The 27,495-nt window shown below is 30.2% G+C and overlaps 3 protein-coding genes across 4 annotated transcripts; 2 read left to right on the top strand and 1 right to left on the bottom strand.

Annotated features, from left to right (window-relative positions):
- Nucleotides 1-1,579: 1,579 nt before the first annotated feature.
- LOC143185077 (uncharacterized) lies at nt 1,580-2,447 on the bottom strand. The gene is made up of 3 exons (XM_076387801.1): nt 2,393-2,447; nt 2,109-2,311; nt 1,580-1,780 (listed from the first exon to the last, which is right to left on the bottom strand). Exons 1-3 carry the CDS (start codon nt 2,445-2,447, stop codon nt 1,580-1,582), a joined length of 459 nt encoding a protein of 152 aa, XP_076243916.1.
- Nucleotides 2,448-6,294: 3,847 nt separating this feature from the next.
- Nucleotides 6,295-16,654, top strand: LOC143184939 (protein snakeskin). Its single transcript, XM_076387553.1, has 4 exons — nt 6,295-6,417; nt 12,314-12,368; nt 14,411-14,569; nt 15,415-16,654. The coding sequence occupies exons 2-4, from the start codon at nt 12,324-12,326 to the stop codon at nt 15,601-15,603; spliced, it is 393 nt and encodes a 130-aa protein (XP_076243668.1). The 5' UTR covers nt 6,295-6,417; nt 12,314-12,323; the 3' UTR covers nt 15,604-16,654.
- A 1,702-nt stretch (nt 16,655-18,356) lies between these two features.
- On the top strand, nt 18,357-27,266 carry Smurf (SMAD specific E3 ubiquitin protein ligase). Of its 2 annotated transcripts, XR_013002799.1 has the most exons (14): nt 18,357-18,495; nt 19,965-20,003; nt 20,072-20,180; nt 20,259-20,392; nt 20,469-20,733; nt 20,811-21,274; nt 21,359-21,608; nt 21,678-21,853; nt 22,072-22,262; nt 22,382-22,779; nt 22,855-23,315; nt 23,401-23,591; nt 23,687-24,051; nt 24,121-27,266. XR_013002799.1 is itself a non-coding variant. In XM_076387086.1 (13 exons), exons 1-12 carry the CDS (start codon nt 18,441-18,443, stop codon nt 23,586-23,588), a joined length of 2,730 nt encoding a protein of 909 aa, XP_076243201.1. In that variant the 5' UTR covers nt 18,357-18,440; the 3' UTR covers nt 23,589-23,591; nt 23,687-27,266. The 2 variants fall into 2 exon arrangements, 1 of the variants encoding a protein (XP_076243201.1); XM_076387086.1 differs by having other exon boundaries at nt 23,687-27,266.
- Nucleotides 27,267-27,495: the final 229 nt, after the last annotated feature.

Below are 27,495 nucleotides of genomic sequence, written 5' to 3'. Positions count from 1 at the left end.
CTAATTTTTACAATCGCAGCGTTTAGGTAGCCATTAAATAAAGATATTAAAAGAAAATGAATTCAATTCACATTTTTAATTTGTCAATTTATAGAGTTTAGGTAAACATTGAATGAAAGTATTAAAAGAAAAATTCAATCAAATGCCAACGTCGTTCAATTCTGTTCTGTTTATATATGTCATTTATTGATTCCTTCTATTTCTATTTACTAAAGAATTTTTCACTCTCTTGGAAGACTGAATCATTCAATCAATCATTTATCGTTCTGTAGACGATTCCGCAGCATTCATTGCAAATCCTAATATTTATCCCTTTCCCACTTCTTCAATTTTAATATTTTCTAAGATTTAGGTGAACATCATACCTATATCCAACGAGAATATCACATTCGCCGAGAGATTTCGTTGCATCTAGTTTATATCTTTGGAGTAATGTTTTATATTTTTTATCTTTTCTGTCTTTAAAGAGTAGATTCAAGATCCTAGTACTGAGTTCCTATTATAAAGTCAGCGTAAAATTACTAAAAGTAGTTATTCCTTAGCTCTCTTCACTCTCTTGGTAAAACAGGTGGCCAACTGTAGAATCGACGGTCGATAGAGCAGTATCTCCCATTGGAGGTCTGTACGAAGAGAGACGACCTCTGACATCGGAGGGATTGTGGAGACACACTCGAAGGTGGAAACCTCCCAATTCAGTCTGCTGTCTTTTCTTCGGTTAGTCAGGTAGATCTATCCATAAGTAGTTCTAGACTGCGATAACTCCTGTGAGGATTTCTCCAAGGAGAAACAGGGTACTGAGTTGGGCTGAATGAGGTGCTGTGCATCTCTTCAACCTACCGATCTTCAAGGCGCCAGGGCTCACATCATTGATTGTCAATTTCATGGTTGCTGTGCGCGTTAAGCTTTACGTATTCCCAAATTTTTGTTAATGATAACTTGGCAGTTTTAAGGTTTGAACTAAAGATATGTATGGTAGCCAAGTTCCACTCATGTCTTTGGCTTACTAGTTTAAGGTTTAGTCTTTAAGATTTTTGTAAAAGGAAAGCAATGGAATTTTGGTTCCATCTATTTCCTTTCCCTTGTGGACCGCCGCAGCAACATTAGTGAAGTGAGACCTGATGAAACGGTTCTGTCAAAGCTAATAGTTGCGAATTGTAAGTAGGTGTACGATTATAATCATAAAATAAGTTTAAGAATATATTTCCAACATTTTATTAGAATGTTTCTAGTTCTAACTTCTGCTTCATTATTTAGTTACGTGATTATTTAATATCTTATACCATTTTTTCAAATTTGCTTTTTGTCTTTTTTTCCAATAAATTATAATGAAGTTAAATATTTCATTTTCCTAAGCATTTTCATGTAAATTTTCAAATGCATTACATAAGTAAAGTTCCTCAAATATAGAAGTTTATGCTGGACTTCGTCTAAAATATCTACTGTTAATGGTTCATAAATTTCATTTATGCGATTTATAAAAAAATACGCTCCGAATAATATAATATTTATTTAATGACCAAATTTATGATATGTAGAGTCATCGTTGAATTGTATTAGTATAGTTTCTTCGAAAAAACTTTCATGCCTTTTCAAAATATCTAGGATCAAGGGTAATACCCCGAAAAGCTCTATTTCTGTCGCAACACTTGTCGTTTCCACCTTTTTTCTGACAAAGATCACAGCCACATATTGGCTCACGTGGCTCACAATGCCGGCGTTTAGGTGGGCAAGGTGGTAATTTTGGTTTAATATCTTCGCAACAGCATGGTGCGCAAGGATCCTATAAATAATTTAATATTTTAAAAAATTATTAATGTATTATAGTGAAATTGAAGATAGGCAAATTTAGTACATTTTTAATAGGGTGCAAAAGAAATAAATATAAACTTTTTATAATTTAAGAGCGGAAATTACGTGTAATATTAAAAGATTATAAATTTAATATTATACTATTATATATTACAATGTCTAATTGGTGGTTAACTGTCAATTACTGAAATTAATATGTATGTACTTGCAAATACATATAATTGCATATATTATCAATAAATATATTTTTTCTCTTTATATTGTTCTTAAAGGAAGAAATAGTTTTTTGTTTATTTTACCTGCATTTTAATTACGCAACAACGTTTAGTACTTGGGCAAATTTGACTAGGAGTTATATATGACTTTTTTCGTTTATAATCAGGATCTACTCCACCTATACTTTCATCGCACGATTTTTTATTTTCATCAGTTACAGTCTTCTTTTTTTTCGGTGGACAGGCTGATTTGATATGAGAAATTCTCCAAGAGATCCCAGAATTTACTAACCAAACAATAAATTATCTAAGAAATGATTAAAAGTAATTTCATCTTCAATCTGCTATAAGATTAAAAAATTGTTTACCACAGTCGAATACTTTATTGAGGACACTTTTGCATGAGTCTTTATCACACGACATTTATAGTATTAACAATTTTAGGATTAATTTGGACGATTTAATTTTGAATGGAAGTAACCAAAATTATAAATGAATTTAGAACCGACTGCTGAATATGTATACGTGTGATTCTCACGATGTTCAATCTTTTCAGTGTCATTGTATTACTGTTTTTGAATTGCACAAAAATAAACAACTATTTTCTAACATAAAGGTACTATGTTTCGTTACAAAAACAAGGATTGTAAATGATTTGCAAGATTAATTACAAGATTAAGAAATATACATTACTACAATTATAACACGTACATATTTGCAACCGATTTTCTCGGTCGCTATCATGCAAACTTTACTTTAGGTTACTTTAGGAATAGCTTTCAACAAATAATAATTATTTGCACAATTATTTAAATCCTTAATTTCTGAAACTATTTTATTGTTTTATATCCTGAAATATTATATCTGCCTAATTTATAATAATTAATTTATGTTATTTCTGTCATTATAATTTATGTTATTTCTGTATTTTATAATAATAGACCTGCCTAGATTAATTTTTTCCACGAGCTAGAGATATGTAATTACAAGGACTAATGATGATTCAGAACGATGGATGAATCTCAACGATAATATACACACTATGATAAATGAATAATGTATTATGTGAGTAAGCTATAATTTCATATATTTTTATATTTCCACACATTTACGTTAGCTTGCTCGAAATACTCACTATACACATTCACACCGTTCTAAATGCACTATTTAGTGAAAATATATTTTTATATTTTCACACATTTATGTTAGCTTGCTCGAAATACTCACTGTACAAATTCACACCGTTCTAAATGCACTATTTAGTGAAAATATATTTTGATATTTTCACACATTTATGTTAGCTTGCTCGAAATACTCACTATACAAATTCACACCGTTCTAAATGCACTATTTTAAGTCAAGGGAAATTGAAAAATCACTAAACTAGAAACCTGAAAAGATACTTGAAATCAAGAAAAATAACAGGTTCACATTGATAAACTGGTTTTGATTTAGGAGAACGGGCATAGAAACTTCAAGGAAAATTTTAAGAAAAATAAATAATAGGTTTATATTGATAAAATAGTCCCAGATTACTTAAATTTAACTAACTTAACGAATCTGAACGAGGCACAAAACACACAGAGGAGAAGAAAGCATAAGAATGCAGGAAGAGCAAGCAGAAAGAAAACGTCCATCAACTCATATTTTATGCAAGAATGCATTCATGACATGTTTTATTGTTAGATCGAACTACAGCCTAGATTGTGCCATTTCTTTCGCACTTAGGTAATATCTATTAACGAATGTGATGCAATGACTGAGTTCTTGCAGTCCGTTGTTATAAATTCCCCTTAAGCATGCGAATTTTACGACATAATATGACGTCATTGCGCAAACCAGTGAAATGATGTCATTTATGAGGGCGTGGAATTAACGTAAACGTTCTTCTTAATAAAATTCGTGAAAAACGGCTCACAAAATATCACTGAGATTAATATCGACTCAGTTAAGATAAGAACTTAAATTGCACAATGTTTCAACGTTCTGCCAGACGAATGGTATTATTAAATTTATTATTATTTATAGAAACTGAGAATGTATTGAATTTATTAAAATTGAGGAAAGAATATTACATTTCCCTATAAATTTTAGTTTTTGAATTTCGTTCTCACACTAAAAATATTTTCTAGTAAATATTAATTCTTTACTTTGGTGAGTAAATATTAATACTTTGAATTAATTATAATGATGGTGATACACGATTATTTAATTCTTCTATTATTTATAGTCTTTGGTATTATTTATAGTATATAATAATATAGTAGTATATAATAATATATATCTATTATTTATAGTATAGTATTGGTAGAATTTCTGAATTTCTTATTAAGGAATTTTATGATGAATATTTATACGTTATATGTATTTTTTTGTTAATGACATTTGAATTAAAAAGAAATTAGGTGTAGCGTCTATACTTCAGTTTCTTGAAGAAATTACCACTGCAGATTACAGAAGCTGTCAAAATGACAAATAACATTTTCACTCTTTTACTACACAATCATTCCCTCATCTATTGTACTTTATATATTCGTATTTTTAGAATCTACATAGCCGTAAGTCAGATTAAAGAGGTTCTATAATTGAAGACGATTATATATCCCCATATTTTTGCTTTTTAATAAAATAAAGTAAAACATCGAAGTATTAACTCTGAATAAACAAACTTTGCTATATAATATAACTTTGATAAGAAATAATAATAATCATAAATTGAATGTAATTACGTAAAACTCCATGTGAGAATACATTGATTTTGAGAATGAAAAGAAATAGTTAAATGTACAGTTAATGTTTAAGTACTGTATTCCATACTTCAATCCCGTCTTTACATTTAATCAGAAGGAATGTTTTTTATGATAAAATAAAACAAGAGTGACACCTGTTGCAGCAGTTTTTCATTTTTACCGCGGTTTTTTAAAAATTGCCACTTACAACATTCATCACTTTCACTGTGAAAGAATATCAACTACTTTTTCTAACTTTGCAATATCTTTCCGGATAGTGAATTAACAGAAACAGTGGAAACTTTCTTTAGAACTTTGACCTATTATCATATTCATTTAATGTACACATAAAATGACAAATCAATACATTATCGCCGGGTATGACAAAAAGAACAACATGCATGAGTCATACTAACGTGCATATAGATTGGTGAGTAATGAATCAAGGCTTCATAATGGAATTTAAATGGCACGCTGCTCTTGAAAAAACAAACTACGCTGTTCAATAAACCGATGAACACGGTAAATTTTCTTTTCAAATATAAATTTGTGATCACACGAAAGTGTTATGATTGCGTATTAAGAAACATCTAATGCCGTTAATTAAAATTCCATATTCCCCCCTATGTAAACTTAGTCTCGTCAATATCTTGAATGAACTTAAAGCGTCTTAATGGTTCTCAACTTAATTCTTTCAAAATTTACTTATTTAATGAGTATATGCATTCAGAACTTTTTCTATAAAATACATATAAATAAAGTATGAATAAATATAACGTGCTACCCTTGAGCGTTTCTGGGGTGATGTCACCCCACGGAACGTACCCACCACCCCCACGTGCTGTCAACAACGACTTCCCTCCCATGTCTGTGGTAGGAATTTGGGCATAATCTACCCCAAAGGAGGCTCCTATTTGTGAATATTTTCTCCGCCCTCTGAAAGCATTTCTGCATAAAGGAAGATTTATCAAAATAAAATTCAGATATAACTTAGACTTCATAGGTATCTCTGGTCCTTCGAACTAAACCTTAGTCGGCACACCACGTGCAAAACTCAACAAAGCCAGAACGATTTATTGACCAATCGCTGATCTAAACAGTTATTATGTTTGAAAATAGTTTAAGCCGTTTGGAATGTGAAACTAATACTTTTTATAATTTAATACCAATCAATTTTATAGTTACATAAAAGATTTACGTTTCAATAATAAACATTTTGGAAAGCCTCTTGCCTTGTAACGAGAAGTTACTTTTTTATGAAAAATAAACGATTTATTTTTAAACCACTGTGCATAATTATAGGTTGAATATTTTTTTATATTTTCTCGAAATGATTTTCTACAATTTCCTTCATTTTTCTTTCCCATTGTAAGTCTCTTTTTCCACAATACTCTTTGGAATTCGAATACTTAGGATTTCGTTTTGTAATGACGCGTAGGTAAGGCAGGCTTTGAGAGTCACTGTGCATGAGGATGTCAGAACTATAGTAAAATGGAGGCTACACACAATGCGTGTGTAGTGATCGCATAAACGTAGCCGTGTTTCATTCGGAGACGAAAATCGGAGCTTGGCGTCGCTCTTTCACGATCAATCTGCATTAGTCGCTGCTCAACCATCGTCTGGTGAACATTACGTTCGGAGCAACGAAACCATCGATCTGTCACGTAAGTTCGTTCTTGATAAACAAGCGACTCAGTTTTGATATTTTAACGTGTGCTTGAAAATTGAAATTCAATAATTTGAATTGAGATTAAATAATTTGAATTGAGATTGAATTCGCAATTGAATAAATTCAATTAATATTGAAAAGCGTGTCCATTGTAATAATTTAAAACAGTTGAACAGGAGATTCAACAACTTTAAGTCACGAAGTATTAATTTACTAAATTATAAATAAAAAGGTATTAGATGAAAAAATATGTAAATTATAAAACATTCGTGTTTTAAATTGACAGACTGACACAGACGTATATTATTTGTTGCACTCTTCTCATTCAATCGGTTTATGCAAAATTATATGGTTTATAGTTTTTTAACACGTTTACATATGTATATGTATTTATGAATTCTTTTTCTTCATACCTGAACACTGATGATGTCAAGAAATGATGTCAACACCATAAATGGAACACGTAATTGTGTAAACTTTTAATGCAATGAGGAAGATTACTTCGAATATCGTAGAAATAATCTTAATCTCCACGATATCTAACAAACACAACAATACATAGATAGAAATACATAGATATTAATCATAGAAACAATATGTAGTAGAAATACATAGATACTAATAAATTCATATATATAAGAATATGTAATTAATTAATACCATTGGGTACAATTTTACAGTAAATAAATGTGAGTAAATTAAAACGTACATTTTCAGTACATTTTCAACAATATTACGTCATTCTTGTAAATATAACGACACGTAAACATTCACGTTCGCCAGGGCTACAGCAGGCAGGAATCCCTCCCATTATATCATGGTGTTGACCTACTTTTCCTTCGATCCTCGCATTGTATTTGTTAAGCACGTTTTATTTAGGATTTTAAAGTTGAAGTTTAATGTAGACTAAAAAGATATTCTCATAATATCAGTTTAAAGATTAAATTTTATTATATGTAGCATGAGTCGAATTTATTTTAAGCAGGGCAATGACAGTTCCATTATCGTATGATAACAATCGAGTTTCTTGTACACGGAAAACAAACAATAGATGAGCAAGATTCTAATTAAGACCATTTCTATTCATACGTTAATTCTTTTTGCAATTATAGTTATAGCTATTTCGACTCCTGTAAGAAACGAATAGGCATTGAAATTAAACTATCTGATTCATTTTGCATTGCAAACAGATTCAATTTTAAAGCAATATCATAATTGTAACTTATATAAAATTGTATTACAAAATATAATTTATTGTTTGCTTTTGTATTTTATACTTGTTTCAAATTATAAGAACTTTGAATTTTGAAACATTCGAATGAACATAATGATAAGAATATTACAATAGTAAAAATAAATATTATTAATGAATTCGGTTTTTATTGACATTGAAAACGAAACTGTACTTATATATCTCCTATATTAAATATAAATAAACATAAATTAGAGTGGCAGTTTCTCAGAAAAATCATTCGATATTCAACTAACAGCTCAAAAAAATGTTTCCAGGAGAAATAAAAAGCTACTTATATGCTTAAAAAAAAATTATGTATTAAACATATAATATTAAGCAAATACTTATTCAAATAATTTAAAATCTGTACTTTGAGAGTTCTTTCAATGGACTCCATAATTTTAAAGTTCAATTAATTTTAGAATGAATAGAAGTGTCTTTACTATACTGCTTCATAACTGAAAAATCGCGTGTTTAGAGTTGTCACTTATGAAATACATGTGCGACATATTCAGTGAAATTGCAACAACCGAATAAAGGCTCTTCGTCACGTTCAATAACTGCACTAGTGAAAGCGTGACTTTCTTTTAAGCCCCAAATTTTGCAGGTCACGCAGCTGTTTTTTTTTCTTTATTTATCGTATACATTTTTTTTAATATAACCCACATAAACAAGGTTTATAGTCTACAGAGCACATTTTGAATAGACTGACTCTGCAATGTTGCATCTTCTATTCTCGTAAGTTACGATGAAGTTATTGAGAACAACGTCACCGTGCATTATAAACTGAGCCTTCCACGAAGTTTCGTGACGATGATCGTAAACAATCGGAATACATTCCTTATGAACATTTTTAATGTTTCAACGCAGATACACTTTGCTTTTACTATGTGTAAACATACTATTTAAATGATCTAAAAATATGATCGAAGGATTTGGAGCCATATGGTATTTCCAGAAATAGACAAAGAACCTCCAAGTGACGTAGATCAATTCTAATGGAGTGATTTGAGGATTATTTTGATTGTAGCAAGTATAATGGTGACCAGACAGACAGATAATATGTTTACAAGATACATACAAAAATAGTAAAGAAAATTATTCAATAATAATGAAATTATATACATATTTTGAAAAAAATTGAAATTTCGATTACTTTGAATGGAATAAAATTGAGCTTCACATAATTGATTTTGCAAAATTTGTTTGTTTCAGAAATATTGTAACTATATATAAATGAAATTTATTCAATTTCAATTTGTTTATCAATTTTACGATTACTTTACTTAGGCAAACTATTTAACACACAAACAGGATAATAAATTATAGGTGTTGCTATATTTATAGGAAATTTAAATAGGAAAAAAGTTCAGAATACGTACTAATATAAAAAATATCTAAAATACAAAGTATATCGTATTTATAATTAAAGAATGAAATAAATCTCTTTTATAGTCGTATTTATAAAAAATATGAATTTATATAAATATCCATAGTCTAGTAAGCACGTCCATAAAAAGGATGCTAAACACTAGAGTGAATGTTAACATCGTTTTCCTAATACTAACATTTTTTATTCAAAAACGCTTGAATGATATCATAGAAAATTTTGCAAAAAGTCCTTTCTTTTTTTGCGCAATCTCATTTGTCCAGTGATGGAATAAATATTCGTGTCAGGTTCTGGTGTGTCTCCACCGATCATTCTGTCCATCTTTGGAATCACATGGTCGTCGTAAATGATGGCCTGCGTTCCACTGACCTAACTGCAGCAATTACTCAAAATAGAGTATCTTAACAGAAGTGAATACTGCACATTGTCAACTCTGATTCACTTTTTACTTTCTTTGGAAATGATCTCAATGTATATTTTTTGCTATTTTAAACAAAACTTTTTATTTCACGAATTAAAATAAGAATCGTTTGATAAAATGTTAGCAATAGTGCCTACTGATTATTTAAAAGTAAAAATGAGCTAACAAAAATTTTAGTGACAATGACATTTGAAGTATCTATAGCTATGAAATTTCTATTACTAAATTTATAGATTTAGGATATTTTTAGGAATAATATTATTATGTAACTCATAAAAAGACAGTTTATCCTAAAAGTAGTGATCAAAGGATAATAAATCCTTGATTTCTCTTAAATACTCCTCTTAAAGTATTTAAAAGTACTCTGAAATCTTATTAGCACAAATCTGTTTAAAATTAAATTCGTTGACTAATGATTTATTTTCAAAGAATCAAAATTAATAGAAACGATAAAACAAAGAATATTAATTTCTTGTTACATATGTGCAATACATATGCAAAATATATGATAGGTAAATGTATTTTTAACAATTCCAAAATTAAATAGGATTTGTTCAAGCAATACAATAAAATAAGACAAGTAACACACCATGTCTTCGCGTTTTTTGTATGTTTTATGTTGTTGAATGTTTAGTTTTGTATATGACGTGATTTGCTCAGTAAAATGGAGGGAACGATATCCTTGAGAATTTTAAACGAGGATTTGTAAGTAATGGTCATTGCAGATACCATAATTTCTTGTGTCATCCTGCAAATTTCTAAATATAACACCAGAGTGTGGTTGGTTATTGTTGTAGTTGCCATGATTCGCATATGTCACGATTGGGTTTCGCCGTATTTCAGATAGAACGAATAAATATTTGCATGACAAAATCAATAAACAATAAATAGAATTATTCCGCCTGTTAGACAGAAAGAAATTATAAGAAATTATAAATAGAAATTTGATAAATAGCAAATGTTAAATGTTTTATATTGTATATCTTAATTCTATTTTTTCTTTTTTGTTTAGAAAAAAGTTTTTCCTAAATACATAAATATTTCATTTTATAATGCAACTAATTTTTATTAATGTAAATATGAATACTTAGTAATATTTGTTCAAAAATTTTTATTTTATTTAAATGTGAACCAACTGTTGAAGTTACTATTATTTAAATACAGCAATTATTTTATTGAAACCTAAAATGTTGAAAGTAATTAACCCAATTACTTTAAGTAATTAAGTAATTACTTAGATTAATTAATCTAAGTGCTTGTCATACAATTTTCAGTTCACTCCTTATATTATAATTATTTCAACTACACGCTTAAGGTGAATACCCATTTTTAAGTTCCAATTCATGAAAAGCAATAATGTTATCGAAATTAGAAATATTTCTCTATTATGTATAACTTCCATATCAATCATTCCAAGAAGATCACACCGATGATTGTACACGTCTATTAACAGAAATGTATGCAGATTACGTCAAGCCTGTAGGTAGGCGTTGCATTAAACATTATTTACAAATCAGTTTGCATTAATGGTAGAATGAGTCAAAGGAATATCATGACTAATTTGTCGTATATTACTCCTAAAATCTTATTAAATGTTGGCGACTCATGCATTGTACAGCTAGTTGCAAATGTTTGTAGATATACAAACTGTTATTACAGAATAACAGAAAAGACTAAAGTTTCAATAACTTCTGATGAAACCTGACTGAAGCTATCGCAGTTGTTTAGACTGAAGTTGTATCAAATCATTAGAAAGTTTTTAGCTTGCTGATAAATCGAGTTGACAGATAAAACCTTAAAGAATTACGTATTGATCTGTTTATATTGCACTCGTTATTAACAGTGATTTCGTAAGTAATTTATTGCTTTGATATATTGTATTCTATAAAGTATAAAGTGTAGTATGATTCAAATTCAATTTGAAATATACTTCTTGTCTCTATATTCCTTTTTTGATCATAGTTTTGAGTTACTGTTATTCAAGAATTAATTTTGTGATATATCAATGCATATGATAGCATTTATATGTAAAATTAGTTAAAATATGAATTTGCAGTTATTTTGACGAATTTTATTCCTTCAAAATAAAGCTTCGAATTTTAAAGATTAAATTGAATTAATTTCCTTTAGAGACGATAATCATGTGCAAATTTTCTGTTAAAAACTATAAGTATTATCAAAATCAAATTGTACTATCAAGAAAACTTTTTTATATCGCAATACAAACATCAATAAAAAATAAAAATTTTCGACAATTTTATAATATAGGAAAGTTCACTTTGCAAAATACAAAATGTTTGAATGATTATTAGCAATTACCATAACAGTTATTTATTAATTATTAGCTAGAATTAGAACCTACTGATAAACCTAGTTGATAATTTCAATTTTAATGTGTAATAATCAATAATATCGTCCTTAGCAGTGGGCAAACGGGGCACTTGCTCCGGGCCCAACACTTATTCTTAGTTATTTTCACATTTTATAAGAAAACATGCATATACAAATTGTCATAGTCGAGGCATCCAATTTTCAACATACTTTTAGAACTATGTTATCTCGATAGTAAATTTAAATTAAAGATCGAATAAATAGAATGGAGATATGTCGTAAAATGTAGTTTCTTGACAAATATACATGGAATTTTAAATTATATAATATTTATATCGATACTATATCATCTTTTTGTCCAAACTAGTTGCCCCAAACTCCGCAAACTTTAGAGGCGGCAGTGATCATTAGTAGTATAAAGCATAAAGCATAGAATTTGTATAACAGTTCACTTTCACGTAACTAGTTCTAAGCAACATGTTTTAAAAAATCAGTTTTAATATTTTATTTTACAGATAAATCAAAATGGCCGCGATCACAAGGCTCTCCATCATCAAGTTCCTAGAACTGGTAAGTAATCTGGTACACAGATTATTACCATAGTTATTGACTTACTTACTAGCTTCATTTAACTATTTAAGTCAAACATTGCTTGTGAGCATAAAGTTAAAAAGATATATTTTCTACTTCCCGAATATGATTCTTGTTACAAATAATTATTAAGCAAATAGGGAATACTAAACTTGCTATTGCAAGGACATTGAAAACAGAAATTTGATTTAACTAATACCAGTATAGTTAAAATATAAAAATTGCAGCAGCTAAAAAATGCTCCCAAAAAAAAAGATATAACCAACACAAAAATTGAAATCTCATTAAACTGAGAAGACCTCCGTAAAAGGCGCAGTAATATTGAAAATGAAAATCTATTAAATCAAAGAGAAACGTTAAAAGCAGTAAAAAGAGGAGTTGAAAAATGACGTCTTTAGCGCACTCAAACTTGAAAAAACTTAATCAGCTCCTCTAGATATCATAAAAACGTAGGTACTATTTTTAGCGTGTTATTCCGGTTCACTCCTCGACACGTGCGTAAGCCTGGTAACTTCTTTTTTGACGATTTTCCTCAGTTGATCGAAGAACAATTTTACATAATTTGTTTGCCTCGATACAACACTTTCTCAGAGCAATACGAATCATTGTCAATCATACAGCTATCATGTAAAAATGTCAGGAATTGCTTTTAACAGCAAGCGTACAAGAATGGAGAATGACATAATAGCTTCTGATTGCAAGGCACGAGATTCTCTTCTCGTTACGGTCACACCTCCCACCGGAAAACAGTTACTATCTAAAGTTCCGCTGTGATTCTTAAAACACATTTGCAATGCAGAGCTTTCCATTTCCTTTTTAATCTTCTCCATTCCCGAATAATTGCGTCAACACTGGAGTTAGCGACAATTAATGTTAAAATTACTGTAAATCTGGCCACTTTGTAATGTTTTCCTCTAAACCCGAGCTATAGACAAAACTGTTACTTTTATATTCAACGTAAAAATTTTTCGAAAAAAGCACCATTATTTGAGACCAATTATTCGAATGCATATTGAATGAATAAATTACGGAAGGAACAGTATACCAAAAAAGTAGATGAAATTGGAATTTTGGGCAAATCGAAATTTTAAGAAGAACCGAGCAATGATAACGTGAAAGGGAATGTTCGAGGAATGACGTAATGTCAGTAAGCAACTCATTAACAATGCTAGGGGTAACGAGGTGAACGTGTTACGAATATAATATCGGGAACAACTGAGGGATCGTCTCGACGACGAATTGGCATACGTCGACGCGTCGTTGACAAGGAATTCGTAGTCAAAACTAGCACTGACTCCCTTGAAACAGTGGTAACTGGAGCGCAATAGAATTCCAATGCGTTATTTATGAATACCTCGACAAAGTCGTGACCCAGTTTTGTTTGTACAATTATTATACCATATATTCGAGGAACTTAATATCTAACTAAACTACCGACGATGCTAAGCAGGTTAAGCAGGTTAAGACGATGTTAAGCAGGTAGCGGGTCATTTCGTGCATAGAATCGAGATATCATTGTTCTGTTTCAAATATTATTCCTTTCCTTGAAAAATTGTCGGGTACTTTTAAGCGTGTTAAAATTGAAGTATGCATTAATCAAATTGTAATGAATATTACAATTATTGTGAATGAAAAATGGACAAATTTTAATGTATTAAAATCTTTAAATATTATTACAGTTACGTAATAATGTATTGTTTAATGCATTATGAGAAAGCATTTTTGAAGTCTGTTCAAATATTATTCAGTTTATAAAAACTTTTCTGACTTTCTGTTAGTCTTGTCTTTGATAAGACAAATATGAATTAACTTCAGAACTTTGCTAACGAATCGCGAGACTATACTTACGACTATAAATTGCGTTGCTCCTATTCTTTTTTATTGATCTTAGTCTATACTGAAACATCTACACAAGAGTAGAAGAAAGTTCGAACCCTAAAACATCTACAAGAGTAAAAGAAAACTGAAACTCTCTATTATTCAAATATGCTTCTAATAAAATTGTTTACTCTTGATTTCAGTTAATAGTATGCATCCTCATAGGATTGCATTACCACTCCTTCAATGCTGGAGATCAACACACCGCTATGATTACCATGGGTACCTTTGGCGGGTATCTAATCATTCTCGTGGGATTATTTGCTGGTAGCTTAATGGGAACACCAGTCAACCGTCGCGTGGTACGTAAATATTATATTAAACGTGAAATTTGATATCCCTATATAAAAAAAATAATATTAAAAACTGGTCTAATTATTAAAAATTTTCACCTAAGTCGATGCTAATATTCTTACTATTTAAAAACTTTAGACTGTTTAGATATAATTGGAAAAATAGGACTTAATTGCATCTCACTAATTTATTTCCTATCTTTATTTATTTTGGACTTATTCTTAAGTATACCTTGTTGTCATGGTATTTTTTTTAAGGTATTAAAAATATGACTATAAAGTATGTGTATACACCAAAATTGAAATAAAAATATGCTAAAATCAGTAAATTAAATTGTTACTTCAAGATTAAAAATCTGCTTGATTAATGCTGCAATCTTTTGATAAAAATGGTACAAACAAAGGAAGATCATCTGTCAGAAAAGAAAAATAAAATATTTGTCAAACGTCTCGTAATGATATAAACAATTTTCGATATTGACAACTAAATTAAGTTGTTGCGCTTCATGAAGATAAACATTTTTTCATATCGTATCAATATAATTTTTATCTGTGATTATAGTTATTTTGGAAATACAAAAATTTTTTAAATATTATTAAAATCAAAAATTTATTGACAGAAAAATAGAAATAGTTGCTTTTCAATATTTGAATACGGAACTTAAAAAATTCTTACTCTTGTTTAAAAATAATTTTTACTTATATTACTCCTTAATTTTGAATTGTCTGAGAATTTAGTATTGCGCTTAGTAATCCCAATAAGTTTGACTTGTGCTATTTTTATAACAGAGAAGCCTTTAATACTTTTCAATTGAATTGTAAAGACAATAACTTACATAAGTTGATCTTCGCAGGACCTCTTCTTCGCCATCGTCGGCTGTGTTCTGTTCATCGTTGCCGGTGCTCTGAACATCGACTTCTTTAACAAACTATACTTCAAGAACTCCTTCCGCGACACGGGACTTGCCAAAGGTTCCATCAGTATAATTGAGGGAGCTCTCTTCCTTTTGGACGCGTTCCTCACATTCCGAGGAGAGGCCTAAAGCAGGAAACACTATTTAGTGACGCCAGGGACCGCACAATCATCCATCGATACAAACAGTACAATCACATTCCGTGATGAACAGGCGGAATTTTCATCGTGAATATACTGCCAAAGATCAAACCAATCTGTTTTTCATTGTATTGCAAAGGGAAAACCGTCCAAATAAATCGATTCGTGAGAAAAACCACGCATATTTTCGAAATTGCGGAACGAATAACAGAGTACAAATAAAAGTAATTATTTAATATTTTTCGAATTTATTGGCTGGTTTTGTTTGCCATTACGAATACAAATTTTAACTGCTTTTTGTACAAAAACAAACGAAGTACAATAGTATGCATAAAAATTTGTTTTTAGAAATATTCTTTTTAAATAAATTACAATTAGAAAGTAATTACCTAGTATTCGGATGAACTTTAACTACGGGTTAACAAAAATTCTATTGTATATTCTTCACATGTATTTTTAGACGAACAAATGTACAGAAATCCTGATATATTTTGAAAAAAATATTAAAGTAAATATATAAGTCATAATGAATACATAAACAGCTAAAGTATACGATTGCTTCGTGTAAATTATATTATTAAAAATATATTTTCGATATTGATTACAAAGAGCACAACTGTAGATACTTGTTATTTCAAATTTTAAATTGAGGTTATAAATATTTTTCTAGAATGAGTGGCAGTCCCTCTAATAACATAAGGCCAGTGAAAGTTATAGTTATTAATGTTGCATATAAATTTAAAGTGAATCGATACCTGTCTTATCATATTAAATCGATAACTCGCTTGTCACCCTCATGATACACAAATTTTATTATTTTACAACAGTTTTTATTGATATTCTTATATCTACTCTTTTTGTTAATTTATATATTTGTATGTTAGGATTAAAAAATGATACCTTTAATATCTATGATTATCTATTCTGTCTACCTTCAAAGTTAATTTAAATACTCGGTAATACCAAATTGTTAATGTCATTGTGTTATACATATATGTACCTACATACAATTACGTAAAATAAATAGTTTAATTTTTTAATCTTATGTTCTTATTTCAAGAACAATAATTACTTCATATAGAAAATATTACACGTTTATACTAAAAAAAGGCAATACTACTCGTCTAACTTATAAATAATAAAATTTTTGCGCAAAAATGATTAACAGTAGAACTACCAGAACTATCAAAATAACTGGTACAATTAGTATACATATTTTATTTTTTACAAACCTTATTTTTTTCTCAAAGAATGCTTAAAAAACTACAAATACATATAAATAAACGTTTATTCTGTGAATCACATCCCAAATAGCACAGACATCTTAAAAACGTCTTAAAAACATCCAGTAAAGTCCTAAAAATGTCCAAAAGACGCCTCTGAGACGTCCGATGTTACACATCAGTATGTCTTTAGGACGTCTTAAGAAACATTTATAAGACGTTTTAAGGACGTCCAAATTACGTATATGAGACATTCAGTCAAAAATTAGACGTTTTTATGACGTCCAAAAACGTAAGTCTTTAGGACGTCCATGTAGTGTATCTTTAAGACGTTTTATAAACGTAAACTTTGCAAGTCTTTCAGATGTACGCTCTTAGATGTTTTTAAGATGTCTAAATTATGTCGTAAGACGTTCAGGCATAAAATGAACATAAAATAGACGTCTTCAAGACGTCGTGTGCTATCTGGGATTATACTTCCGGTATTAGTCGTTACAAATAGGTACGTGTTAATTTCATTTGGTATTAATCTATTTGGTATTAAAACAATTTTTCAAATAAACAATGTCTTTTATAAATTGTTTTTTCTGACTTTAAAAGCGAACATACGTTTTATGTCTACACATCATACAGTATAATTTGGACGTCTTTAAAACATCCAACAGCGTACATCTTAAAGACTTCTGAAATTTACGTCCATAAGACGTCTTAAAGACATGAATGTCGTAAAGATTTACGTTCTGGACGTCTTAGAGACTTACATTTTGTACGTCTTAAAGATGTTTATTTTGTTAATCTGAACGTCTTATAGACGTTATTTGGACATCTTTAAAACGTCCTAATCACATACCGATTTGTAACTTCGGACATTTGAAAAAAAAATCTGTCGGACATTTTTAGGACTTTACTGGATGTTTTTAAAACGTTTTCAAAGCGTCCCTTTGCTATATCAATTATTTTCTGTATTAATCAACCAGTGAAAATGACACAACCTATTTAATTAAATCTACACTCATTTCACTTTTATCAAATCCATGCTTACCTCCAATAATAACACTACGAGCAACATTATAGACACCAATAAAATAAAACCGAAAAATTCGAACCAAATAGGAAATCCCTCCGTCAGCGCCCTCAGCTTCGATATATCTCAAAGGTGTTCGAAGAATCGAAAGGGGGAATGTCTTTAAGACGTTTTTAAGGCGTCCCTTTGCTATATCAATTATTCTCTGTATTAATCAACCAGTGAAAATGACACAACCTATTTAATTAAATCTACACTCATTTCACTTTTATCAAATCCATGTTTACCTCCAATAATAACACTGCGAGCAACATTTCAGACACCAATAAAATAAAACCGAAAAATTCGAACCAAATAGGAAATCCCTCCGTCAGCGCCCTCAGCTTCGATATATCTCGAAAGTGTTCGAAGAATCGAAAGGGGGGCTCGGGATCGATACGGTCGGTAAGGTCGATCAACTGCAACAGTCGATTGTGCATGGTTGCGTGTGTGCGGGTTGCACCGCCGCTTCGAGGCAGCAGTTTTATTTACTAATTAGAGTGCCGATGTGCGGTAGGAAGCATTAAATGTGCGTGGAAAATGTCGAATCCGGGCGGTAGCAGGAGGAATGGGGCCATGAAGATTCGTTTGACGAGTGAGTTTATCAGGGAATCGCGACGATTCTGTCGAAAGAGGAGCGTGAAAGTCGACCGATAGCCAACACGCGTTTGTGATCCTTCTCGCGCCTTGTATTTGTTGTGTATTCGTTAATATGGCCCCGTCGTAGACCTTATGGAGGCCCGTTTCCGAGATACGTCAACCAGCCCCTAAGAATACGGCTGTTTGTTCGTTCTCCGTAACGCAACCATGAGATACGCAAAAAGGTTTGACTAGGGTTTTCGTCCTTTGGTTATGGTAACTCCCTATCGGAGGTCAAGACCCCACCGTGAGCACTCCGGGAGGCCGTACGCTGAAAACGTTAATTTTGGTCAACTTGTCACGTCCCCGTCGAATCTCTCTTAATGCATAGAATACGGCACAGAACCACGATCATTCCAGGCGTTTTTTCGGTTTATTGTCAGCCCGTGTTGATTGATTCAATGAGGGATATGGCTGGGATCAAATCGAATGTGAATGGGCCTAATTAACAAATGTCAGACGCCTAGCATTGATGCGCGGAGTTTAGTGTTTCTTTCAAACACTTAACTTTGATGTTTTGGTATCTTTGAGACGAGAAAATCAATGCATTTGGGCGTAGCTACAATTTCGTTCTGTTTATTTGTCATTGTAATTAGGAATGACTGTTTTTCTTTTTGACTCTGGATTGCTGACATGATTGTTGTTTAGTGTCATCCTCCATGTAAAAATGAGTAGTAAAACTGCAATATGTGCAGTGAGTCACAATGAAATTTAATGTATGTTCTCTTATTGTCTGTTAATTATATGTTTGTATGATTTTTCTGTACTAATGCAATTTCTATGAGAACCAGTTTAAACCATTATTTATATTATATCAGTTGAAAAACAATTCACACAAATGTTCATTCAGTGTGAAACCAAACTGTAGGAGTCTGTTTACTTTTTTAAAAATAAAATGTTTCAGAATTTATTACAATCTCATGAGATATTCTTTCTATTGGTTTCTTAATCTGTAAAAATGACTTGTCACATTTTTAAATAAAAGTTATAGTATTTATAACATATTTAGTATAAACTTTTGCAGTACAATTTTACATTTTATCATTTAGGAATGCATTAGATACTATTAATTCTTCATAATAATATAATGAAAACAGCTTAAATCCCTAATTTTATTTACTTTCATACAATGTAGATTTTGTATCTATAACATTCTGAGATTAACAATTTAAAGAATTTTTTTGTTTATTATATTACTACATTGTATAAACTGTATTAAAATAAAACCATTAATAATACTTTTACTAGTTTTTTTTATCTGTATTAACTATGTAGATTATAAAAGAAATATGTTTATGGAATTATTTCTATTTATGTCATTTGTTTGTTCATTATGTTATTCTGTTTATAATTATTATACACATGTATTATAGGAATATGATTATACAAAATAAATTTTAAAATTTGATTATGTAAATTTTACAGTTTTATGTGCCCGTAATCTTGCCAGAAAAGATCTGTTTCGTAAGTATATCTTACATGACAAGGAGGCGAAATCTATTCAAAAGTTACATAAAAAATATTTATTTTAGGCCTACCAGATCCATTTGCTAAAATAACAGTTGATGGTTCAGGACAGTGTCACAGTACAGACACGTGTAAAGCAACCTTAGATCCCAAATGGAATCAGCATTATGATTTGTAATTACATTTTATTCATAGGACAAACATAATTCTATATTTCAAAAAATGTGTAACTTTCTATGAATACTTTTGTAGATATATTGGAAAAAATGATGGCATTACTATATCTGTTTGGAATCATAAAAAGATCCACAAGAAAAAAGGTGGAGGATTCCTGGGATGCGTACGAATATTATCCAACACAATACAAAGACTTAAAGATACAGGATGTAATTTTCATTATTGTACAATTGTGTAACAAGTACCATTAATATAACAGTGCTTAATTACATGTATCTTTTGTAGATCAACGATTAGATCTTTGTAAAGCACACTCAGATGATACTGATGTTGTCAAAGGACAAATTGTTGTATCTCTGTTATCACGAGATGGTCATAATGGTGCTGTGAGCAATACAGTAGGTCATAATGCTGTAGTGGATGTTCTTGGAGATTTAAGTTGCCCAACTGATTTACCAGATGGGTGGGAGGAAAGAAGAACTCAAAGTGGACGACTTTACTATGTCAATCATTATACCAGAACTACACAATGGATTCGTCCAAATGCTAGGTACATTCTTTAGTTAAATATTTATTAGCTTCTAATAATATAATAAATTGTCTTACGTGTTTTAATTTTTATAATAGGCCTAATAATGGTGTTATACCAACCACACCAGAGCCACCACCCCTCCCTTCTTCTGAACCTACTTCTCCCAGTGGTAGTGGAAGTCCTCCTAATTTAAGGACCGAAAGTCCTACAAGATGTACACCAGAATGGAATGGTGAAGGTACACCTAGTAGAACACCTAGCAGAGATAGTTCTGCTTCAAATACACCGAGAAACACATCAAACCAACAACAGAATAGAAATCAACAGAATCAACATAACACAAGAAATATGACCCCAGCGTCGTCGAGAGAACGACGACCAATAAGGGTAACTGATGAACAGAATGGGAACCAAAATGGAAATATTAGATCAGATCGTGGAGCTAATAATGGTCAACCTCGAAGGCCTAATCGAAGTAATAGGAATAGAAATAATGTAATGGTTAACAATGAGAGGAGATACGATCCTCCACAACCACCAGATTTACCCCGGGGATATGGTAAGTGTTACATTATTAAAGAATTTACCATAAAGTATGAAAAAAAATGCTTGAACGGAGTAAAACGAATAAATATTTTTACAGAAATGAGAAAAACTCAACAAGGTCAAGTGTATTTTTATCATGTACCAACTGGTTCATCTACTTGGCATGATCCTAGAATACCTCGCGATTTGCCAGCAAACGAATTAGCGAGTGAGCTTGGACCATTACCTAGTGGATGGGAAATGCGACAAACTCAAAGTGGTCGTGTTTACTTTGTTGATCATAATAACAGAACAACACAATTTACGGATCCTAGATTGTCCAGTCAAATTATAAGCAATTTATTAAAGTAAGTTAAGATTGAATACGAAAGTTCAAGTAATTGAATTTATATTGTAAAATTATGCTTTTATGACAGTAGGCGACAAAATAATAGCATAACAACTAATCAAGTAACAAGTAATTCGAGTAACTCAACTCCAGCTGCAAATGAAACTGCAGAAGCAGACACACCTGCATCACCAAGTGTTCAGACCAATGCGGTTCAACAAAGGCCGAGAACAGAAAACGGAAGTAATAATAATTCGCCAACATGTGAGTGTAATAAATAACGTTTCAGTTACTATTTAATATTTTCTATCATTCTGCAGTATTTCTACTTTTAAAGTGAAATTTTAAATCTAAACATGGAATACACAATTTAATACTATATAAAAGCATAACAGAAGCTTATACTATACTATTTTATCTATTTTTTCCTTACTATCATTTATTTAGCCTAAGAAAATACTTTTAATTAACTACTCTTTTAGTGGAAAATACATTAAGTCAGAATGCCCAAACGGTATCAGAATTACCAAAGGAACTAATGGATAATGAACTTCTGCCAAAGTATAAACGAGATTTAGTGGCAAAACTGAAATGTTTAAGGGCAGAATTGAATGCTCTTCAACCTCAAAGTGGACACTGTCGTCTGGAAGTCTCGAGAAATGAAATATTTGAAGTGGGTATTTAATTATACGTATGATTAAAATGGAATGAAGAAATATATTATATAGAGTAATTAATAAGTCATTTTTCAAATCATAAAATTAATTATACTTTCTAACATGTCACTTTTAGGAGTCATATAGATTAATCATGAAAATGCGACCAAAAGATATGCGCAAAAGACTTATGGTAAAATTCCGCGGTGAAGAAGGCCTTGATTATGGCGGAGTAGCACGAGAGTGGTTATATTTATTATCACATGAAATGTTAAATCCTCAATATGGACTATTTCAATATTCGAGAGATGACAACTACACACTTCAGATTAATCCAGATTCAGGAATTAATCCAGAGCACTTATCGTATTTCCATTTTGCTGGACGAATAATAGGAATTGCCGTGTTTCATGGCCATCACATAGACGGTGGTTTTACAACTCCATTTTACAAAATGTTGCTTAATAAAGCCATTACATTGACCGATATAGAAGGAGTTGATCCCGAATTACACAGAAGTCTTACATGGATACTGTAAGTATAGATATATAAGAGATATGTATAATTTGTGTGAAACATATTGCAAAAATAATTTTCTTTTATTGACAGAGAAAATAGTATAGATGGAGTATTAGATGCTACGTTTTCGGTAGAACATAGTAGCTTTGGAGTACTAAAAAATCACGAATTAAAACCAGGTGGCAAAGACATTCCTGTAACTGAAGAAAATAAGAAGGAATACGTTCGTTTATACGTGAACTATCGTTTTATGAGAGGAATTGAACAACAGTTTCTGGCGTTGCAAAAAGGATTCCATGAATTAATTCCACCTCAGTTGTTAAGACCATTTGATGAAAGAGAATTAGAGCTGGTCATAGGTGGCTTAGGAACTATTGATATTAATGATTGGAAAATGCATACACGATTGAAACACTGTACACCCGATACACCGGTGGTAAAATGGTTTTGGCAAATAGTAGAATCTTATGGAGAAGAAATGAGAGCTCGGTTACTTCAGTTTGTTACTGGAAGTTCTAGAGTTCCCCTGCAAGGTTTTAAAGCTTTACAAGGTAAAATTTCTGAAGTTCATGCAATCAATACGAAGTATTTGCTTAAATGTTTTTAGAATTCACTATTATTTGTATATATTTAAAGGATCGACAGGAGCTGCAGGTCCAAGATTGTTTACAATTCATGCAGTAGATGCACCAAGTGAAAATTTACCAAAAGCGCATACCTGTTTCAATAGGATAGATATTCCGGAAAGTTATCCGAGTTATCAAAAAATGCTCGATAAACTCACGCAAGCTGTTGAAGAAACTTGTGGCTTTGCTGTTGAATAATAGGTAAAAATACGTAATTTTACTAGTTTACGTTTATTCTGCTGAGAGTACGTATTCTGTTAATTAGAATAATGGAAACTGTAAATTTTTAATAACAGGGAATATTTGCCGACAGATTATACTGTCGTTAAACTAAAAATTAATTTCTGAAGTAACAAAAAATGTTATCTGAGAAGAATGAGGCAAGAGTTAGTATTATAGAATGAAAATATTAATACATAAAATGTCGGAAACTTTTCTGACAATGTTTTTGTACAAATATTCAAATGGCCTTGATGGTTGTAATGACCCCAAAAGCAATTGTCGATTGGTACCTCATATATGTGAACACTCTTGTGATTTCCTCACGTCGTCCATACACATTTATATGAATGGTTCCTCAAAAGTTCTGATTATATTGGTTTCTAACATTTTATCATTCAATGACTGGTAGAGATATGCAACAAAATACAATTGTATTGAGGTAAATATCCTAAATTGATCTAAATTCTGATTTTATTTATATTAATCAAGTATTCTGTCATAACTCTAGGATCAGTAATTTTTAAGGTGATCATCAAAGAATTAACTTCATTGTTCACAGTATGATTAAAAAATCATGCATGCACGAGGATGTATGGAAAATGAATTCTTTCATATAATGAAAAACATTGTTCAACTCAGAATACGCTCCTGTTAGTGTTTTATATTAAATAAAAGTATTTTAAAAAACAAATCGATAGTTTAATAATTTTGAAATTAATGTACGTTAATTGAAAATCATTTATGTTTATAATGGGACAATGTATTTCATTCTCGAAAGGTTTCAATTTCTCTCCAATCAAATGTAGTAACAATATGCACAGTCAATTAATAATTCCATATTAATTACCTTCGAATTAATAGAAGTAGCAACAGATTAAGCACATATACTCAAAATCACATTACTTATAATCAGATATCGGTTGGAAACAGTGTTGGCAATTTAGTATTTTACAAACGTATTACCAGAACGGCTCATGGTAGCTAAGGGGAAAATGCAAAATTTGTATATACTACATCATGCCCTTTAACGCAAGTGTGAAGCTTATTTTTACATAAATATTCTTTATATTCTTAACTATAATTATATACGAATATATTGATTTTTATTTAACAATAAGGAATTTTATTCTAAAAATTTGAGAATAAATTTGAAAACTTGACAAGATTTTGTTATATTTGAAATTATTAGGTATTATAATGAATTTTATTTAATAGATGTGTAACACTTGCGTTAAGGAAATTTATAACGCAATCAGCAAATTTTATTATTGCTGCGCAACTCGTACCATACGAAGATTATTGTTGCTTGTTTACGAGTCAATACTATCGAATGCGTTAACAAAGTGTAAATAGTAAAGTTTAATATAAAATTAATAACACGAGCGTATAATGTGCGAGCCGAATATTCGGTTTTTGTACGATATAAATGTATCGGTTTTAGTATAGGCTAAATCGTCAATCGTGTACATTAGCTTTAATTTAAAAAGAAACACGTATTTAAGGAAAGAGTTTATTCGACGAGTTTATGTAAAGTTAAAAGATTTTGATCGAATCGACTCTTTTGTTGTAGGAGTTCATAAAATATTTTATACTTTACTAACTTCTAGTAAAGCATAGAGGAAATTATTTATCGCACGAACCCATCATTTAGTCTCTAGCATTTACTTTTGCTGTAAAAATCTAGTGGCTAACTAGCACGAATCGTCATTTCATATTATTATTGCATTATTGTATTTTATTCTGCACATAACTGTGATCAAACATATCATAGAAAGAGAAGAAACAGTGGGAGACGCCTTTTAATGGTTTATTTTAATATTCTGCACGCTTGTGTTTATTCCTTTTTAATAACAAATTTTTATAGTGATATTTGTTTTAGTAATGTCTTTATTAATGAAATATTGTTATGTATAACACACTAAAGTGTCACCCGTTTTCGGTTTTGAAATACGGTCTGATTACTTTACCTTAATAGTTGCTGTTTTATTGTCAATGATTAATAGCGTTAATAATAAAACAATTATATGTTGCGGTTCTTTTTATTCAGCTTAATTTACTAACACAGCAATTATTCGACTTTCATGTAGTGGCAATTGTGATGGTTAATGTGTTAATAATAATTATACATTTGAAAAGTTTTCAGAACAATATAAAGGTTTGTCGAATGATATTGCTGATTTAAAAAATTATACCAAACATTCATGTTTTTCACTTTTAGGATATTAATTTTGTAAAAGTTCGTTTAAATTTATTTTTAACATATACTTTAATTTGTTTAAGTAAATTAGTGAAAACCGCAATAAGGGTCTCCCACGATTTTGTTGTATTTTAAACTTTTTTGAATTTCTATCGCATTTGAGGGTAATAAAGGCCTTATTAGTGCCTTGAGATTGATGCAGTGAGGGAAAAAACGAAAATTTTATGTCGATCATATTTTGGAATAAAAATATTGCATAACATTTAAAAAATCTCATTAATTCTAAATACATCTAAAACTACATTTTACAATTACATATATATATAGATTATCGTAGAATAAATGACTCTACACTTTGAAAACGATTAGAAATCAATAATGTCACCATTTGGGCATATATTGCCAAAGAGGTTTTAATTAATTCAAATCTTTAACTATCTATAACAAATTTTCATGAATTTTTTAATTCATTATCTCTTGCTGCTAAGTAAAAGAGCTAAATGCATATATGTATTGAAAAAGGTCATTCTTATAAGTATTTTATAAATTGTTCTGCAGACTAGTGATACAGTAAATAATAAATACCTTAAAAAGAAGCTTCAACATATTTAAACACATTACATGCGTGAGCAATCAAAGAAGAAGGTAATTAATGTATATTAGTTTGCAAATAATTATTACAAACAATATGATTATTAATTTCTATTACATACTACACACAATTCAGTGTAACTGCTCATGCATGAAGCGCATTTAAAACACACGAAAACCGTTTTGAAGAAAAACTGCCTATCTATGCAAATTCAGCAAGAGACAATATTAAACATTGAGTTAAGCGAACGGGTACAAAATTAAGAATCAGTAGAACACATATCATGTTAAATAATTTTCATTACAACTTAATATTCTAGATTGAGCTGAGTTAATTTATAGTACGGGTATAGATGCTCTCTTAAATTGCGTGAACGTTCACCAATTAAATAATAATCAGAGCTTTTAATAAAAATATGAGGTGACTGGATTTTAAATTCCACATTAAATACGTACATTGTATACTGTGCTCGGCAATAATAGAATTTTATCTTATCAAATGGCAGGATATTTTACAAGTATTTATTAGTATCAACGAAAAAAAGCAGACTTGAAAAATTGAAAGCGAATATTTTCTTCATCAATAAGAAATAACCAGAAAAAAAGATTAATAAAAGGGAGAGATTTTGTTTATTCAAAATTTGCGCAGGAATCTCTAGAAATTCTTTCTCGAGTTGTAAAAATGATGAAAAAATTGCGATTATATTGCTACATTGCAATTTTTTTACTATTATAATTATTGCTAATGTAACCGTTGTTATTATAATTATTGCGCAGAATCTTCAAAACACAATTGTATATACATCTTTTCCTTTTGTATTTTGGATGAAATGTATATTTTAATAAAATATCCAAAGTATGAACTTTTTTAATCTTGTCTTTACATTATATAAATAAACTTATCTTTAGATATTTAAATAAAAATTTTTAAATATCTTATCCTTCGTAAATTGAACATTCATATTACAATTATAAAGATAAACAGAAATTTAATGTTTCTAGTTGCAAAATTAATTTTTCAAAGATATAAGTTCAAAGAAATTTAAGATCTGATGTAAGCTGACATTTCAAATTCATAATAATTTCAGATTTTAT

The sequence above is a fragment of the Calliopsis andreniformis genome, chromosome 10 (genome assembly GCF_051401765.1).
Source record: "Calliopsis andreniformis isolate RMS-2024a chromosome 10, iyCalAndr_principal, whole genome shotgun sequence".
Lineage (NCBI taxonomy): Eukaryota > Metazoa > Arthropoda > Insecta > Hymenoptera > Andrenidae > Calliopsis > Calliopsis andreniformis.
The sequence above is the reverse complement of the archived record's forward strand: the minus strand, read 5'-3'. Positions and strand labels throughout refer to the sequence as shown.

Bases quoted from the DNA above. Each gene is read 5' to 3' on its own strand.
- LOC143185077 (XM_076387801.1), bottom strand. From the start codon at position 2,447: ATGTCGTGTGATAAAGACTCATGCAAAAGTGTCCTCAATAAAGTATTC. The intron at 2,312-2,392 runs GTAAACAATTTT...TTGTTTGGTTAG, and splicing joins CAATAAAGTATTCGACTGTG to TAAATTCTGGGATCTCTTGG. The intron at 1,781-2,108 runs GTAAAATAAACA...AATTATTTATAG, and splicing joins GTTGCGTAATTAAAATGCAG to GATCCTTGCGCACCATGCTG.
- LOC143184939 (XM_076387553.1), top strand. From the start codon at position 12,324: ATGGCCGCGATCACAAGGCTCTCCATCATCAAGTTCCTAGAACTG. The intron at 12,369-14,410 runs GTAAGTAATCTG...TCTTGATTTCAG, and splicing joins TCATCAAGTTCCTAGAACTG to TTAATAGTATGCATCCTCAT. The intron at 14,570-15,414 runs GTACGTAAATAT...TGATCTTCGCAG, and splicing joins CACCAGTCAACCGTCGCGTG to GACCTCTTCTTCGCCATCGT.
- Smurf (XM_076387086.1), top strand. From the start codon at position 18,441: ATGTCGAATCCGGGCGGTAGCAGGAGGAATGGGGCCATGAAGATTCGT. The intron at 21,609-21,677 runs GTAAGTTAAGAT...CTTTTATGACAG, and splicing joins ATTATAAGCAATTTATTAAA to TAGGCGACAAAATAATAGCA. The intron at 21,854-22,071 runs GTGAGTGTAATA...CTACTCTTTTAG, and splicing joins TAATAATAATTCGCCAACAT to TGGAAAATACATTAAGTCAG.